General features: G+C 42.5%; 1 protein-coding gene across 2 annotated transcripts in view; it reads left to right on the plus strand.

Annotated features, from left to right (window-relative positions):
• Nucleotides 1–19,219, plus strand: part of RAI14 (retinoic acid induced 14) — a 362,553-nt gene that overhangs the window by 165,886 nt on the left and 177,448 nt on the right. For both annotated transcript variants that reach the window (XM_069220646.1, XM_069220638.1), the window contains exon 3: nucleotides 8,501–8,631. In XM_069220646.1, coding sequence (XP_069076747.1) covers nucleotides 8,501–8,631 — 131 coding nt within the window. The remainder of the gene's footprint in view (nucleotides 1–8,500; nucleotides 8,632–19,219) is intronic.

Raw genomic sequence — 19,219 nt, forward strand, 5'->3', positions numbered from 1 at the left:
TCTACCATTTGAAATACTTTTTTTTTTTTTTAAATAATAAAAACCCTTAAAATGTAATGAAAAAAGCAAAGGTTTACACTTTGGTATAGTTAGGAAAACTTTTTTTATTCTTTCTATACAAACCAAACAAACTATTCAAAATGTTGAACTTCTGAAGTTATACCTAAATTTATAATTTACACACCACTTTCAAATTTCTATAACTTGCGCACCACCACAGTGTAATGAACTCACTAGGCACACTGTATCAACTATAACTATTAATTCAGTAAATTTCAGAATACCATGGGAGTCAATAGGGCAGTGTCTTCTTATGTATTCTGTCCTCAGAAACCTGACGTGTCAGACTCCTTGCTACAGCTTTGTTTCTGTCCGCAGTCGGTGGACCAAAGGAGTCACAAATGTGAAGGTCTTTATGACTTTGGGACTTTTGACTGCTATGGAGAGTGATGTGAATCAGAGATGTGCAAGTGCAGGGAAGCTTGCAAAGTTTTGGGGGTGCAGGTGAGAGAAGAAGGTGAACAGAGAGTGGAGGGAAGAAGGCAAATGAGATGTTGTACGCAGGCAGGTTAGCTGTAAAAAAATACAAATACAATTGTAAAACAACTAAGTTAAACTGACAAGTTTGTTTTGCCAAATGGTTTGGAGGGACCCCAAATTTTATATCACGGACCCTACAAAAAGCTTATGACAGCCCCACTGATAGGCCTTCGTTGTTTTCCTGCTGTGCAAAATTATACTGTGAACAGCATACATCTTGACAAATCCTCCTTCAGAGTATTTACGCTAATATTGCCCAAAATGTTCCTACCTTAAAGTATCTGTAGATCTGCCTCACTATTGAGGAAAAAAGCTCCAGAACTAAAATACTGCTCAACAGGCAGTTGTGGTGTATTGAAGGTGCCATCCTGTGGATGATGTCATAGTGCATCTCAACCCCAAGCAGACATCATCAAACAAAGGAGCGTTCAAGAATTGTCATTGTTGGTAATTGTAGGAAGTTGGCTCTGTATAAATTCAATAATACTAATGCTCTATTTTGTGGTAGTGTGGTCGAGCAGTAGGCTTATCAGAGGGTAGTGTTAAGCATTTGTTGTACACACAAAGGCAATAAATGAGGAACACACACTCAAAGACTTAACTCCAGGCCAAAAGTTTTTATATAGAAAAATACCTTTCTTAATTTATTTTAGAACCACAAGATTTAAGATTTGAGTTAAGTACATAAAATGCAAGGTACTTCACACAGGTAAGTATAGAACTTTGATTTAAAAAAGTAGTACACACAGTTTAGGTTAAAATGGCAATAAGCTATTTTAAAAATGGACACTGCAAAAATCAACAGTTCTTGGGGAGGTAAGTTTGGCTAAGTTTCTCAGGTAAGTAAAGCACTTACACAGTTAGTCTCCTGGGCATAGGCAGCCCACCTTTGGGGGTTCAAGGCAACTCCAAAGCCACCGTACCAGCAACATAGGGCCGGTCAGGTACAGAGGTCAAAGGAGAGCCCAAAAAACATAGGCGCCTATGAAGAACAGGGCTGCTCGGGTCCTAGTCTGCTTACAGTAAGTACCTGCGTCCTCGGGGAGCAGACTAGGGGGGTCTTGTAGAGCACTGGGACACACACACACACACAAGCCCACAAAACACACCCTCAGCCGCACAGGGGCGGCTGGGTGCAGTAGGCAAAGTAGGCATCCGGTTTGCTATTGAAAGCAATGGAGGGACCCAGGGGTTCCTAGGCGATGCAGGCAGGGCATAGGGGGGGCTTCTCCTGCCAGCCACCGACTAGGCTAGGATGAGGGCCGCCTCCTTGTCACTCCTGCACTAGTGGGTGGTTCCTCTTGGACCTGGGGGCTGCAGGTGCAGGGCTTGGTCCAGGCGTTGGGTTCCTTGTTACCAGGCAGTCGCGGTCAGGGGGAGCCTCTGGAACCTCTCTGCAGGCGTCGCTGTGGGGTGCACGGGACTCAGGGTGCCCACGTCATCATAGTCCCCTAGGAGTCCTCTCTGCAGTGTTGGTTCTCCTGAACTCAAGCCAGGGGTGTCGGGTACAGAATGTGAAGTCTCACCCTTCCGGTGGGAAGAGAGAGTTCTTTGAAAGTTGCTTTAAAGTTGCAAAGTTGTTGCAGTTTTTGAACAGTGCTGCTGTTCTCTGGAGTTTCTTGGTCCTTCGGGTTCAGGGCAGTCCTCTGAGTCCTCAGAGGTAGCTGGTCCCTGTCGGATGCATCGCTGTGCAGGTTCTTTGAGTCTGGAGACAGGCCGGTATGGCTGGGGCCAAGTCAGTTGTCATCTCCGTCGTCTCTGCAGGGCTTTCAGGCCAGCAGTCCTTCTTGTTGTTGTAGGTTGCAAAAATCTAATTTCCTGGGTTCAGGGTCACCCCTAAATACTAAATTTAGGGGTGTGTTGAGGTCTGGGGGGCAGTAGCCAAAGGCTACTGTCCTGGAGGGTGGGTACACCCTTTTTGTGCCTCCTCCCGGAGGGGAGGGGGGCACATACCTATTCGTATGGTGGAATCCTCCAAACTCAAGATGGAGGATTTCTAAAGGCAGGGGTCACCTCAGCTCAGGGCACCTTAGGGGCTGTCCTGACTGGTAGGTGACTCCTTGTTTTTCTCATTATCTTCTCCAGCCTTGCCGCCAAAAGTGGGGGCAGTGGCCGGAGTGGTGGGCATCTCCACTAGCTGGGATGCCCTAGGGTGCTGTAACAAAAGGCATGAGCCTTTGAGGCTCACTGCCAGGTGTTACAGTTCTTGAAGGGGGAGGTGAGAAGCACCTCCACCCAGTACAGGCTTTGTTCCTGGCCACAGAGTGACAAAGGCGCTCACCCCATGTGGCCAGAAACCTGTCTGGTTGTGGCAGGCTGGCAGAAACTGGTCAGCCTAGCACTAGGAGTCAGACTGGTATTCCGGGGGCATCTCTAAGATGCCCTCTGGGTGTATTTTACAATAAATTCCACACTGGCATCAGTGTGCATTTATTGTGCTGAGAAGTTTGAACCAAACTTCCCAGATTTCAGTGTAGCCATTATGGAACTGTGGCGTTCGTAAGTGACAGACTTCCAGACCATATACTCTTTATGGCTACCCTGCACATACACTGTCTAAGGTTTTGCTTAGACACTGTAGGGGCATAGTGCTCATGCAACTATGCCCTCACCTGTGGTATAGTGCACCCTGCCTTAGGGCTGTAAGGTCTGCTAGAGGGGCGACTTACCTATGCCACAGGCAGTGAGAGGTGGGCATGGCACCCTGAGGGGAGTGCCATGTCGACTTAGTCATTTTCTCTTATCAGCACACACCAGCTGTGAGGCAGTGTGCATTTGCTTAGTGAGGGGCCCCCAGGGTGGTATAATACATGCTGCAGCCCTTAGAGACCTTCCCTGGCCACAGGGCCCTTGTTACCAGGGGTACCTTGTACAAGGGACTTATCTGGGTGCCAGGGCTGTGCCACTTGTGGGAACAAAGGTACAGTTTAGGGAAAGAACACTAGTGCTGGGGCCTGGTTAGCAGGGTCCCAGCGGACTTTCAATCATAACTGGCATCAACAAAAGGCAAAAAGTTAGGGGTAACCATGCCAAGGAAAACAGTGATTGTTAGTGACGTAGAACTGAGTAAACGTAACTGCTATTTTCTTTTGACAGGATGGCCCATTTAAGTAATTACCCCACCTATCCTTTGAACTAGTGACATAGGCATTGTTTTTTTTTTAAACTTAGGGCCCGAATAGAAAGCATGTGTTACTCAACTCCTCAGTTTATTCCCAAATATGGCCCCTACCCATGGTGTTCACTTCAGGCATGTAGAAGAATGCTGTTTTGGCACCTGCAGCCTGGTCTACTGTAAGCGGCGGTTCCCAGAGTCAGGATGCGGAGTATCGGTTACCGTTGCTTCCCCTGCCAAAGCTATGCATGAAATGGCCCACGCAGCGCCCCTCATCTGGAATACATCAGCAGACCTTGGAACCCTTCAATTTGGCCAATTAAACACAAAAACAAATAGCACGCATTGTTTAGCTGCAATAGAAAGTTTTATATTTTGTTTTTACAAAATATGAATAGTAAATCACAGTGCTCTTTTACATTTTGAAACCCCAGTTAAAGTAGACAAACCTTGGTAATAGTGTAGTCTCAAATGAGGAGTTAAGGGAAAAACAGTCCAAACTTTATATTTTGCACTTCACATTTTGTGGTCACTGGTATCTAACAAGGTTTGTTCTAGAGATGTAACTGTTTTTTTTTTTTTCAAACTCATGTTCCCCAAAAAATCATACTGAAAACATGCACACCTATATGCATAGATATATATTTATAAATACACAGAAAAAAACAAAGGTTAAAGTGACAGTTCTAGTTATGTATTCAAAACGAAACCTTAAAAAGTCACTGAATAAAACACAAGGAGTAAAGTGACGTTTCAATTAGGTGACAATGCCAGTTGCAACATACTATTTTAAACTAAAGGAAACGGAAATCTAGCAATTATAGTTACCCAAAGTAACTATAACTCGGGAATGGGTTACAAAAGCCAACTCGTGATTTGGAAAGACGTTTCCAAGTGGCAATATGGATTTTGTACAACGCAACGTTGATTTCTGCTGTGTTTTGTGACTCGTCAGATTTGTGATTGCAGGAGGCTCTAACTTACAAGTTTTTTTTTATTATTATTTGGGTTGCATCCAGAACTTTGAGCTTATCGATGCAGGATGGTACAGATCGTTCTGTGTTGGAATTTTCTCCTGGGTAGCTACAGCTGAGCAGTAAAACATTGTTTTCACGCTGACAGTGGAGACAAAATCGATAAAAGATGTGGAAAATATAGGTTTGCTGTCTGGTCGTGTGTAGCAGAACTGTATGAGATTTTTTTTCACATGGACTTTTTCTGTATTGTGAAGTTTCCAATAATGTTGATTTGATCAATGATTTGTGAAAGAAGGCCAGGTTATTTCCTTTTTGTTACTTGTGTGTTTGGTCATTATGGAATAGGTCCCTGGCTCTGAGCGGCTAATATTGTTTTAGAGACTAAGATGGACCATCACCAGAGTTGTCATGAGACAAACTGCGGATTTCATGGCTGTGGGCAGCTGATCAGTTTTTAAAAATGGTACATATGTGCCTGCGAAGATGTGGGCGAGTGTTTGTGTTGAGTAAACTGTCCTTTAGAGAGAGCTTGTTGGTTGGGTGCTGGTTGAAAAGGTGTGTTTTGGAGGCTGATTAAGGGTTCAATAATGGTATCATAACTTGGTTGTGTGAAGTAGGGTTTCCGGAGGGTGTAAGTTATGGTAGAGGTAGTGGAATAGTATTCAAGAGGTTTTTTAAGTCTGACGTTAACCAAGACCTTTTGGTTTTACTAAAATTATATGTATAATCTAATTACTTATAGAGGCTTTTATCCAGCTTCTTTCTACAATTGGTCTGTTGTTTTCCAATTTACATGTTTGCGCTGCCCACTACAGAATACAGCATGGGGCGGTGGGTCAGCCTATGTCAGCCATTGGCCAACTTCACTGTTGCTGATCACACTTTACCTTTTCACTAGGAGCACATCCCATCCAAGTAGTTCCCTTAAGTGCCAGGGAGTGATATAGCAATGGGTGCTTTTTGAGACCAAAAAAAAATGCTTTAGTTGTTTTTTTGTTTTTAATTGACGAGGCCCAATAGTTTTCCCAGCTATACGTTATTGCAGAACTCAATACAAAGCAAGCATTGACAAAGTCAATTGGCAGACCCTGGCTTTGCCAATGCTTGTTTTTAGAGTTTTATGCTGAGGGCAATTCTTGTAGGTGGGAAAAAAACAAAAAACGCTGGAAATGTTGATCTGGGGTCAAGGGTGAGTTTTTGCAAAATTATTTCAAGTGCCTCTTCATTTTTGAAGAGTGAGGGAACATCACACACTATAAATATGGTAGAAAAGCATTTTCAGCCAACAGCAGTCACAACTCTGAGCCATTAACTTTACGAGCATTGGTAGTATGTGTTTGTGGTGTGGTGTTCTGCACCAGTCTAGCCTTTGTGTGTGTCGACTCATTTGCTAAAGTAATTTGCAAGGTAATAGATTTAGAACTTGCAGTGCAGTGTTCCTGTTGGTATGTCAGACATGCTGTTCTGTAGGCACCGGAGTTACTGTTTAACTTCTCCTCTGATAAGAGGTCCTTACTGCACACTGTAAATGTGCTCTCACCAAGTAGTGGTAACCTTGCAGACTGTGTTTAATAATGTGAACAGAAAAACGTCTGTTTCTCCAGCAATCTGGGAAGGTGAACCTGAATTCCATAAATTCTTTAGTCTTAAATGTTTTGCTTGCACTATTCTGTTAAGTGTATTATGATTTCTGTATCATGTTATCCGTGAAGAGGATCTACATACAAGCTGCACAATGCACAGCATATGTAGCATAGTTGCTCTAAACATATATAAGGAAAGTCACAGAGAAGCAATAACAAATAAAGAGAATAGTAAAATAACTAACATTACTACCTGGTGGAGTGGTAGTTTCAGTAGAGTGCTAATGTCCCACTGATAGTATTTCTGACAGAATAAGTATGAAGGAGTCTGAGCCTATGGTAGATGTAAAGGGTGTTGTTTTTATTTGTATCACTTCATTTTCTTGATCAATATATCAAAACATAATACTTTGGATATATTTATAGAGTCAAGAGAACCGACTCGCCCCCATTAATTAAAACTCACCTTACTCTCTTGCTTCATACATACCACTCATACTTCCTAAATTATCCAAAATCACATGCAAAGACTGTATTGTGCCATACCCATTTGACATACAACAAAAACAAATAGTAACAAATTAAATTTTCCAAATACAATATGACACATAACCACTTGTACATTGTTAAAAGAATAGCAGTCTCAATTACATTCACAAGTACTATTGCTCCATATCCCTACTTAGCTTGAATTGGGAGGCATGTCCTTTCAACATTTATATGAGGAGAGGAGGTTTCTGATTTTGGTGTTCAACTTTCTTTTCTTTTCTAATTTAGAGGTACTTCAGAGCACCTCCAGGTTGCGGTAGTTTGCTGCCTCTGTGTACATCTTTCCGCTACAATATTTTGGGTGACTGAGGAATCTCTTTATAGATACACTTCCTTCTGATGTCGTTATCCTGTTAAATCGAGGGACTATTTTCCTTTTGATTGATAATTGCTCCCATTCTTGTTCATGGGGATTTGGGAGAAGACCTTTGACTGTTTTGCAAACTATGTTATTCTTGAATTGATTTTTAACTTTGATGACAAATACATGGCTTATCCCTGATCATACAGGTGCATATCTACTTTAGTAATTTGGACTCCATGTTTTTCGTCATCATTTCTTTTCCTTTGGAATATGTTGAAGAAGGGAGATTTTAAACACATATGTTGCATGTGAGACTCACTGATTTGTGCTAGATGTGGGGTTCAAGTTGGACTGCGTGGCAGGCGATGGGCTTTTATGTGTCTTTTTCTTTTTTATGTGTACACTGTCTGGATACGGGGCATAAATATGGGAGATAGGGCAAGCACTTTGTTGTACTTTGTGCACTTCGTAATTATTTGGGTGTGGTGTTTGAGGCACTCATTGAGGACCTTTTAGCTTAGTTGCTAAAATATTTGTTTAAAGTTTTAGAAAACTGGTGGACAGCATTTGTACTTTCTTGTCCCCCTTTACTTTTATCCAGTTGGAACCTCCAGCTTGTGCCCTGAAGAAGGTGGATGGTGGACTGACCATCGCTTCACCAAAATGCGCGTTGGCACTAGCGTTTCTTCCCCTCTGATGAGATATGAAACATTGTTGATTAAGTTCATAGAAGTAATCATTTGAGTTAGGGAGTTTGAATAATACAAACAATACCAGGATGTGCTGTAATTGTATTCGTGAATGTCTTTGAGATTGCTGTTCTTTGAACAATGTACAACAATTGGTTATGTATCTTATATTTTATTTTGGAAATTGAATTTGTTACTATTTGTTTTTGATCTATGTCAAAGGGGTATGGTACAAGACAGTCTTTTTATGTGTTTTTGTTTGGTTATGCATGAAGTGCCAGTGGTACGTATGAAGCCAGTGAGTATGGTGAGTTTTAATTAATGGGGACAAGACGGTTCTCTTGAGTCGATAAATATGTCCAAAGTATAATGTTTTGATATATTGATCAAGTAAAAGATGTGATAAAAGTAAATTTAAGAATTTTTCTTTATATACAAAAAAACTTTCTGTGCATGCTTCTGTTAGGCTCTGGAAATAGAGCTTTGGGTTGGAGGCGGGTGTCTTTTTCTTCTTTGCTCCCTGCCACGCTCCAATATGTGGTATTTTCAGGGAACCCTTGGTATTAGTAATAAAGGGTGTTATTGCCACTACTGAACGAAGGACCCCGTTGTCATTAGTGTTCTAGTTTTTCGAGTTGATCTATGCTCAGTACGCAACATGAAAAAAATTAGGCAACAAGGTCATTCAGCAAGCGTTTGACACATCTCTAACAATGTTCGTCTTCCTTTGTTTTTCCCCATAGACCAATGAGTGGAACAAAAATGATGAGCGTCTGCTGCAAGCAGTGGAAAATGGCGATTCGGAGAGAGTGGCTTCCTTGCTGGGGAAGAAAGGTGTTGGTGCCACCAAACTGGACGGCGAGGGAAAAACTGCGTAAGTGATCCTCCTCTTCTCACGGATCTTCTGTGTCAATAGCGTCTTGTACCACAACTGTGCAGCATTATTTCATGAATCAAGACCAGCAATGGGCCATGTGCTTTTTAGCAGCGTAACACTCCATGTAAGGTTGGTTTCTGTAATTATAACAACAAACATGGACACCTGGAGATGCTTTCTTAACATTTGTATGTTCAAACGTCTGTGGAAGGGGTTAATAAATTCTGAACATAATGATGTCTCCTACGTGGGGTGTCTAAAGTTTTCTAATATAACATTTCAGATCAAGTTAGACGTGATAATCTTTTTAAATGTCTGCATTGTAGTGAATGGATGAACCCAGTTTTAGTAACACATTTACCTAGCAGATTATAGCATGCACTAGCTAAAACAGCTTTCAACAAATATAAGGTCAGTTGGGCCCTTCCGTTTTTTAGGTCAGGCGCAAGTTATCTGACGTGTTGTAATCTATCTGTGGGCTTTTAACCACGCCCCCTCACGCCCATCACTATCACTCGTTCATCGGCTTGCCTTTCAAAAATCCTTTATCATCATTGATAAATGCTTTACATTTGTCCCTTCTTGGGGCGATTTTGTTACCGCCTTGGCCATCGACCCTTTTATATGGATAATAGTATGTTTTCCAATATGGTTGACTGTGAGTAAACTTTTTTCCTTTTGTGTCTCTCCTTCACCCTCATGTTCATGGCGGCCATGGCACTTTGAATTAGCTCATTTATGCCCACTGTTTTACTTTTCATTTTCAAAATATGTGGCAAGAAAAGTCGAGTTAGGAATTTACAACACTAAAATCTCTAACTCAAGCAAATGCTAGACCCATTGCATTGCAAATGCTTGTTCATTTATACAATGTATTCCTACAACTAGAATTTCTCCCTGCCTCGCCTTCTTTTTGGCTTGATACCAAGCATGCACTGGTAGTTTAGATCTTACCCACTGGACTCTTTTGTGAAACTAATTTGGGAAATTCCTCCCCACTTAAAAAAAATATGAAATAAAAGTTTATGTTCTCTGTAGCACACTGCACGGCTGCCCCAAATGTATTCTGGCCCTGGTGGTGGCCCGTTTATTAACTCTGCTGGACTAAAAGATTGACTACATACAAGCGGTATAAGATGAAACAAAATTCAGTTCAAATATCCAGTATAATGCTTGCACTTTTTTCTTGCTCACCTCACACTGGGTGCTGCACCGTTCACCTTACACAGACACCCTTTTCAGTGTACCACATATATAGGCACCACCTATAAAATTGGATATGAACATAAAATGTGAAACTTATTTTTAAGTGCTCTATGTCTGTCTTTTTTGCTAGGAGTATATCTAATTTCTCTTGCCATTGCGTTGCCATTGATTATTTATATGGTATTTTTACAATGCTGTGTACACAAATGGGTGGAAGTATGCAAAAATGTAATGGGTGGAATTCTTAAATTAATCTCAGTAACTGCTAATTAATCCGGGCCGCATCCCGGTCTGTCATTCTTTTGCCCACTATGCCACCTCAGTCTAGACTCTACTCCAATAGTAGCAGCCCAGACTAATCTAGAAGACCAGGTCCTCCCGGAACTGGAATTCAAGCAACCCAAGACCAGCACTGCCCTCAATGGGACTCTTAAGTTGGGTGTAGCTTGGTTCCAGCGGCACACTACACGGGACCCACATCAGGACATATCTGTTGCACTGAAGTATTCAAAAACTGATGGGTGGAATTCCTAAATTATTAACAACCACTGGTAATTACTCCGAGGTTCATTCCAGTCCATCATTATTTTGCACACCCTGCTACCTCAGTTTGCACCCAGCCATATGTAATCAGGTGGGCTGTGGCCAAAGGAACAGTGGGTTGGAATGCTACCCTGAGCATTTTCTAGTGGTTAGACAAATTGCAACCATTTTTCTCAGCACCCTTTGTGCATTTCCTGAAACGCATATGCATACTAAATTCTGAAATTTTTGAAGCGGCACAACTGTGCCTTTATATATAATGCTGCTAGTAATTCTGTCACCTGACCTTCAGCATGTATGGATAAACAAGGTGTTGGCTGGTGCGGCCTATATGTGGAGCATAGAACCATAGCATGGTTGCCAAGGGACATAAAGCGAGCAAAGGAAATGGCTGCCTCCCCTTTAGTATGGTCATAAAAGATATCCATACTTGTGGGCATTCCAAAGTTACGATTGTGGCAGATGGAGCATTGATTCACTCTTGCTCTTAGCCCAGCTGCCACTCAAGTGCACCTCCTCTTTGAATGACAGATGGGAATATCCTCAGGCCACTTCAGACTGCCCTTGAGACACTGCCACCAAGACACCCAGTATCCATCCCAAGGAGCCTTTCTTGGCCTTGCTGATCCCTATATGAATTCTATATTAATCACCCTCTGTTGTATTTTTACTTCTAAACAGTAAATAAAGACTATAGGGCTTATTACGAGTATGGCAGATGGAAACATCCATCTGCTAAACTCCTGACCGGAAGGTCACCCCAGTGCTGGTGACCTCCCCGCTGGCCCCATTACGACTTTCCCACTGGGCTGATCGGCGGACACCAAGGCCGCCGGTCAACCCAGTGGGAAAAGTACAGCAGCATTGTCGCCGGCTCCTAATAGAGCCGGTGGCAATGTCCCGCACTCATGGGGCACCAGCACCCTCAAAATGCACACTGACCCCCCACCCATGACCCCCTGCACTTGTTCTCCACCAGCCTTTTCATGGAAAGGATCCTGGCTGGGACAGTGGTAGGTTGGTGGGTCTGCCCGCCAACCTCGTAATTTGGTGGTTGGACCGCTACATCCTCGACGGTCTGACCGCCACCGCAAGTCTGGCGGTCCTAGGACTGCCAGACTCTTAATCGGGACCTACATGCCTCACTTTTTTTTTTTTTTTTTTAAACACACCCTGCCACTGTCTGCAACTAGAGCTTTCCTCAGCGTTTTCTTTGTGGTTAGGACTTCCAGCAGCTCCTAGCTTTTCAAAAATGCACATTTTCATTATTGTTTTGATCTGCCTGCTATCAAGGAGCACGGAATTCCATCAGCCTCGATTCCTTGCACAATCGTAGCCCTCAACGAGTCTCCTGATCTTCTCAGACGTTAAAATCCAGATGAAAACTGTGTTGAATACTTGTGAGTTAATTCTATTGCAAGTAAGAGGAAATACATATATTTTTTTAACTTAGAAATCATTATTGAGATCTTAGGCGTTCGTCCAATGGTTGATTGAGTATGGTCCATGCTGCGTGAGCTGAAATAGCAAACTCTTGTTACATTTCCAAGCAACGTTAAAAAAGGCCTGAACGTCAGATTTCTAAAAGAAATAGCCATAGATGGTTCTAAGAGGAAGATCAGTTTTTATTGCGTCAGGCAGTTACTTGAACGCCTCCATTTTTAGATTAATGGAAATGTTAAAGTTCTCATCTACGTGAGGGGTCCAATAAGGGGCTAATAAGCCATGCATATTTTTCTAATAGTTGCCATTCTCTGGACTTACAGTAGCCCACAGAAATGAGTAAAAGGAAATCCATCTTAAAAAAATGGGTATGTGATGTTCTAAGACGTAGATCTTTATTTTTCATGTGGCTGTAGTGCCTGACCCATTGCCGCATGCAGTATGCCTTGGAGAGGAAGTAAAATATTAAATACAGGTGCACAGACCATTGGATAAAGCAAGCTGACCTAAAACCATTTCGATCAATGTATATATTAGGTATTTGTTTATTTAGAACATGTTTTGATTGCATGAGTCTGGTAAAACTGCTAAAGCTTTCTTAAGACCAGACCAGAAAATGGGAGTTGGCTACTGGGTGGGGCACAGTATTGTGGCGTTGTGCCATGGGGGTATGTGAGGAGTTGCAAAGTCTGATAGTCAAATTGTATACTAATGTTCACTGCCCACCAGGACCATATTCTCAAGTGCAGGCTTTTAATAGGCGATGTCTAGATTAGTGACTAATGGACTTGGGTAATTGTCCACAGGTGAGTTCTGCAGTCCAGTCGTGAAATTGCCTGTAAGAGGAGTTCCAGTCACAGATGGAGGCATGGTATCATGCTGCAAAGTTACTGCCTCATCGTTCTATGTGGGGCAGGCTCTTTGCTCTCACAGGTGTACTACTAACTACCAGAATATCTAGTTGTATTGTCCTATAAACATAGTGTATCCAGAAACTCGACTACCACACTATTTGTGAAGGTAAGTATAACAGTACTTAATTTGTGCCAGTGGTTGGTGGTGGACAACACTGGCACTTCTGATAGGGGACTGGGACACTTTTAATTAGCTATCATAGTCATTCTATATCCTTAGAAACAATAACGTTTGGGTATCCAGAAACTCGACTACCACATTATTTATGAAGGTAAGTATAACAGTACTTAATTTGTGCCAGTGGTTGGTGGTGGACAACACTGGCACTTCTGATTGGGGACTGGGACACTTTTAATTAGCTATCATAGTCATTCTATATCCTTAGTAACAATACCGTTTGGGCCTCGCAATGCCTGTATGTATCCTAACGGGGTCCCACTCATGTGTTTACCTGGTGTCAGGCCTTTCATGTGTGTCATGTGAAGGCAGTGACATCACACTGCACACTTAGTTTGATTTATTTTTCTTTACATGTTAACTGGGCGTTGGATGGGATGGGTTACAGCACACAGGAGCAATAGCAAGGCAACTTTAGTGCATGTTGAAAATCTCAGCATTGGTGCTGCACTGCACTTGAACATGTTGGCCATTACGTGCTGGTGACACAAGCAGGCCTGCCCTGCCAGGAGGGCACAGATCACACTAGCTTGTGTGCTAACTGAATACTCAGCAGAGGCTACTCCTGCGTGCAGCTGAGTATCAGCTGCAGTGGATTTGGGCTGGGTGACTGTCACAAGAGAGACCGAGTTTCCTTCCACTTTGCTTGGACAGTGTGCTCTGCTGTCCCTGGAATCTTGATATTCATGGCAATGCCATAGTGAGACACGTAGATAGGGGAGGGGGCAGCAATTCCCCACCTTTCCTCCTTTGCTTGTGCGGTTGGGGAGTCTCCCAGAGCACTGCAAGCCAGAAGCCAAGTCAAGAATACTCCTGGAGAGAAAACCTCCTCAAGACTCCTGGTAGCATGAGAAGATCCAGGACGTGTTGTGGATAAATGGAGGTCATGTGCTCACCCTACAATCGACAAAATGAGTGAGGAATCGGTCAGAGTCATTTGCAGAGACCGCTGGATCAGACGCGAGATAGCACTGCGTTTCATTTCCTGACCTATACATTTTCCAGGGGGGTCCACCCAGCAACATCAAGGTGCTGTGCTTGTCAGCATCATCAGACTAGGGTTCTCGCTGCTTGAGACTTTACGAACTGGAGCTGTGATTGAGGAGTAAGTAACAACAACTTTGTCTGTGGAACAAGCTAGCTGTAGGTGGAGGAAGTAGATTCAGAGGACAGAGCCTTCAGAAGCTGCTGCACTGCAGGTCGGCACAGAGGCTGAACTTGCACTATTGTTGCCTTGCTATCGCCCCTGTGTGCTGCATCCCGCTCCATCCATGTACACTGACAACCCCTTTGCTACCTTTCCTCACCCTGTGTGACTAAGAGAGAGCTAGGGGCAGAGGAGAGACAAAGCTGGGTGGTGGTATATGTAGAGGTTGTTAGACAGTGCCTCGACATACTGTACAGATACACACAGCAAAGCTAGTATTGGTGCACTTTATGCCTTTCACCAGTTTGATTATATTCTGAGATGGTATTATGCTGAAATCACTTATCATTTATGATGTCAGTGAGCCCCTCTGATAAATAATTGTATAATGGTCATGTGATGTTTAAAGACACGGCATTGAGGCAGTTCACAGTTTCTCCAGTAATGGTGGGGAAGGTGCCACATCACACTATAAACTCTAAAATTGCTCCAACGTAAAGTGGTGTAGGTCACTTCCCCCATCATTAACATCCATGTGGAAGTCCGCAATATGGAAGGATTGAGGTTGATGCTTTTGAGCAAATGGGGAGCTTCAGAGTGCTTATTCATTCACTGGGTGCTTACCAATCCTAAAGACATGGGGCCTTCCCAGGCCAGAGGTGCTGTGTCAACTTTCGACACCCAACCTACTTACAGTAGTCCCTCAAGTGCTCCAGAAGCAAGTGAAGCGATACTCATGCATGCAAGGCTTCCAGAGACCACTGGGGAGTGGACGGATGTTCTTTCCTGTCCAGGCAGCGGAAGATCACTTGCTGCTCTAGGTGCCAGTTTCCTAGTTCCAGACCTGATCTGTCTCTTCTGATGAAGTCACTAAACTGTAAAGCTAATCTTGTCTATTCCATGGCGTCCAGTTAGAAATGATTACTATACAGCATAGATGTTGATTAGAATAACCAATGTGATAACAGTATAATGCAAATCTAAATGTAATATTACTTCTTAGTCAGTGCTTACAGTTAGTGCTGCTCTAATCTTTGTTTTTCGCTCTGTGGTAAGTGGAATTAAATCCCTAGGTGGATCGTCCTTTACCTGGATTCGCTTTTGCTACACTTACCCTGCAGTGATTTTAAAAAATATCTGAGCAGACTACTGCGGGACTGCTGACTTGCATGTGAGATCTGAGCAGTTCATACAACAGCTATTCTGACTGGTTACCAGTAGCCTATCACAGCGATCATCCCAAGGGCCTTATTCTGATTGGCGTCTCTTTCAATTAATAAGAACAGATCCTTGTATTCGGATCATTCTGACTCGCTGCTTGCAGCCAAACAGAATCGGTGTGCATAGCTCGTCATGCAAGTGTGGGCGGTCAAAAACAACCCGCTTTCTGTTAATTCTTTTTACTAGTACACCAGCAAACTGGATTTTGACTGTTGTAACAAAACGAATTCTGCTTCTCTGCTGGACCAAATAGAGGACAACTTTTTCTCCTGTCGCATTTCTCTCACCTTTGTTTATAACCATTTACTGGCGGTATCACAACACCCTGATTATATCTTAACTGTTGTGAGTCTGTGAATAGTTAGTGGCAAGTAACAATGCTTTCATGACACAATGGAAGCCCATCTTCAGCTGAGTAAACTTCGAGTAAATAATTTCTGCTGCACATAAAAAAGAATTTCTTAAACTTGACAATTTTACTTATTATAAGCATTTTATAAGTCATCTCAGAGTACCGAGGACTCTGGTTCCTGCATTTTTTTACCTTTGTGACAAAAAAATTTATCATAGCTGGGAATATTGTTACACTACACAGTACAGCAAAGCTGTCTTCTATAGTAAATATTACACTTTACTACAACGCAACATGACTGTCAGTTACTTTTATGAACATTTGATAAGAGTTTTAGCTCCAATCTCTTTGTCTGCGAATAAAAGTTAAACCATGCCAAGAATCCTTGAAAAGGCAAGTCCGAGTAAGAGAGTATAATCATTTATTCCACTCTGCTACATATTCAGAGATTAACATATGTGCTCTGGAATTAAGTCTTTCCTGTCATTTGATAAATGCCTAATGAGAGCAGTACCCCCCTGGGTAAAACTGAAATGTGGAGGTTTGTAAAATGTTCTCGCAGAAAACAACATGCAACTTGTCTATTACAGAAACCCTATGCTTACTGGTTTTAAGAAAGTGAAAGTAAGGCATTCTGCCCTATACTGTCGATGACTATATATAAATGACCATGGTTCGATATCTGCCAACTTTGTAAAAGTAATAGAACCGAAGTGTGTTTTTATTTCTTCTTTCAATATGGGAGACCCGCTAATTTAAGATCTATCTAAAAAGGCCTTCTCCTGTCACAGTTGATGTTTTCATGAAAGGGCACCTAACCTTCCCAATCAGAAAAAAGTGTCGACAAATCCTGGCTCCAGGCTGTATGTATTCCTTTGGCTTAGGTTCTGCACAGCTACAGATATACCACAAAAAAACAAGCTTTTTGGAACCTATTTCGCCCTTCCCAGACTTGCATTGTGTGTAATCAGTTTTGTGGACGGCTGAGTCATGGGACTATGTTTTTTCATACAAGGCTGAGGCTTTACTTAACTGTAATTTTCTTATGTCAAAGTGTGACCAATTTAAAACGTATCTAACAGTGGCCTTTTTAGGACCCAGTACATTATTTGAGTCAACTTTTTTCTGTGATCAGATGTCTTACTCCTGACTTGGGGGAATACAGCAGCGTTACAAGAAGGAGTAATTGCCCAAGACAGTCCCATTCTCACAATGTGTGTCACTTCCCTAGAGAGATTAGATCTCCCAGTCTTAGGTTCTGGAGGTTGGAAGGAGGGATAACATGCGGTTTCAATGTTACGGCTTGTAAAACCACATATTTCACTTATCCCAAGTTGCAAAACCCTGTATTAAGACTTTTCCAGAACACAGTTCCTATCTTTAGGAGTTGGATTAATTTGTATGGGAAAAAACATGCAAGTCACTGTGAAATTTGCTTGCAAACTGGAATATTACATCGGGCTAAACCCTGTTTACATCTGATATGACAAGTTCAGAATACCCCTCTGAGTTGCAACTTACTCACGTAGCTCTAAGAGCACTAAGGAAAACTCTTTGTGAATAGGGACGGAGTTGCTTTTCATTACCACAAGGGTTGTCTGTTTCCTACATAGGATTTAAGTGAGTCTACCTAGATGGGAGGGCCTTCTCAGGAGCGGGTCCCAAGCTCTCTGCAGTAGCGCTCTTGTGGTACCTCATGGATTTGGCCCTCAGCCCAGCCAAGTGCCATGCATCACAGGTTAAATAACGCATCTTAGTTTAATCCCTGCATTACGACAGGGTGACATATTTGTCACATACAATGAGCTGATGTAAGCTGATAGCATGTTCATTCACAATTTCGGCCTTTCCTGCTCAGGGTGCCTCGGAGGAGACTTCTCTCCCTGTAGCTACAACACCCTGGAAACCTTGGCTGCCACAGGTGGGTCAGTTTAACATAAGCTTTTCCCACCCATTTGTAATAGCATCTCTGCAGAATGCTTTGAAGGTCGTACAGTGACAGGGTTTGCATAATCAGGTTTTTACTGACCCTAGTTTTGCCAGTCCTTTACGTCGAGCGCGCAAGCACTTTGACCTGTTGTAAGTATTGTGGGCTTTTAACTACGCCCACCTCACGCCAATCACTTTCACTCGTTCGTGGGCTTGCCTTTCAAAAATCCCATGATGCCATTGGTAATTGATTTACATTTGTCCCACCTTGGGGCGGTTTTGTTACCACCTTGCAGACTGACCCTGTTTCGTGGATAACTGCAGGATTGCCAACATACTTCAGTGTGGGTGAACTATTTTTTTATTTTGTCTCTCCCCTTTGTGCTCCATGGCAGCCATGGCCCTCATAGGGCTCACAGCGCCAACAGCGCAAACTCCATTGGTGGTATTGGAGCACTGGTCACATTGTTTACACTGTTACCTAATCAGAGTCATTTCTTTTGGCTATCCCCTTCATGCTCTATAGTTTTCCCCAAAACACTTATAATTGATAAATTCTTTACTAAAAAACACAGAAATCTGCAACACGGCTCTCCCGGCACAGCGGAAGAGCAGATACTACAATCTTCACTGAACTTGGGAAAAGTTGCCCCATAATGCTTTGCAAACATTCTTTTTCAAAACATTTTGCCCATAATTCAGTCTGTGGTGGTCCTAGGACAATGGGACCACCACCAAAATGTTCACCATGACACACACTTTCTGTTTAGGTCATCATTTGTTCCCCACACTAAGTCAGTGAATACACCAAAATAATGACCCCTCCCACCATTCAGTTTGTTTTTAAGCTTTCCTATGGCTGGAACTTTTGTTTTATAGCTTGGAGTAGTTTGTGCTTTAAAGGGCTTAGAATTGCAGTAGGCCTGCTAGGCCTGAAAATGTGTAAGGCACTACGTCCTACAGAGGTTAAATATATGTTTCCACTACATTACTGTGTGCCATTATAATTTCATGTGGTTATTTCTCTAGGGTCCAATTATATGATTACAAGACCATGTTTCTTACAAATTATATATCTATTGTGGTGCCTTATAGGGGCTGTCATGAGAATTACAGTCAACATATTACAATACTTGCTGGACTCGGTCGTCCTATAATGCTTTGCAGGGCATTATTTTACAAAGCACGTTTGCTCATAACTCAGCCTGTAGTGATCCAGGGCAACGAGACCACCTTCAAAACATTCACCACAACCTACTCTTTATGTCCAGATCATCTCTGGGTCCCCACACTAGGTTAGTGAGGACCCCAAAATAGTAACCCCTCCCTCCATTCAGTGTTTTAACTTCTATCATGGTTGGAACTTATGTTTTACAGCTGAGAGTAGTTTGTGTTTTAAGGGTCTTGTTTGTAATATCATTGTAGTAGGCCTGCTAGCTCTTCAAACGTGTAATGTGCTACGCCCTTTAGGGGCTCAATATATGATTACAATATAATACTTTCAGTAATTTTATTTTCATGTGATTATGTCCCCTTCGGGCTAACTATATGATAACATGACCATGTTTCTTACAAATGCTATTTTCATTGTTGTGTCCTCTAGGGACTGTTCTGAGTATTACAGTCTAATGGCAAACGTTTATTTCTGATAA

This window comes from Pleurodeles waltl, chromosome 1_1 (genome assembly GCF_031143425.1).
Source record: "Pleurodeles waltl isolate 20211129_DDA chromosome 1_1, aPleWal1.hap1.20221129, whole genome shotgun sequence".
Classification (NCBI taxonomy): Eukaryota; Metazoa; Chordata; class Amphibia; order Caudata; family Salamandridae; genus Pleurodeles; species Pleurodeles waltl.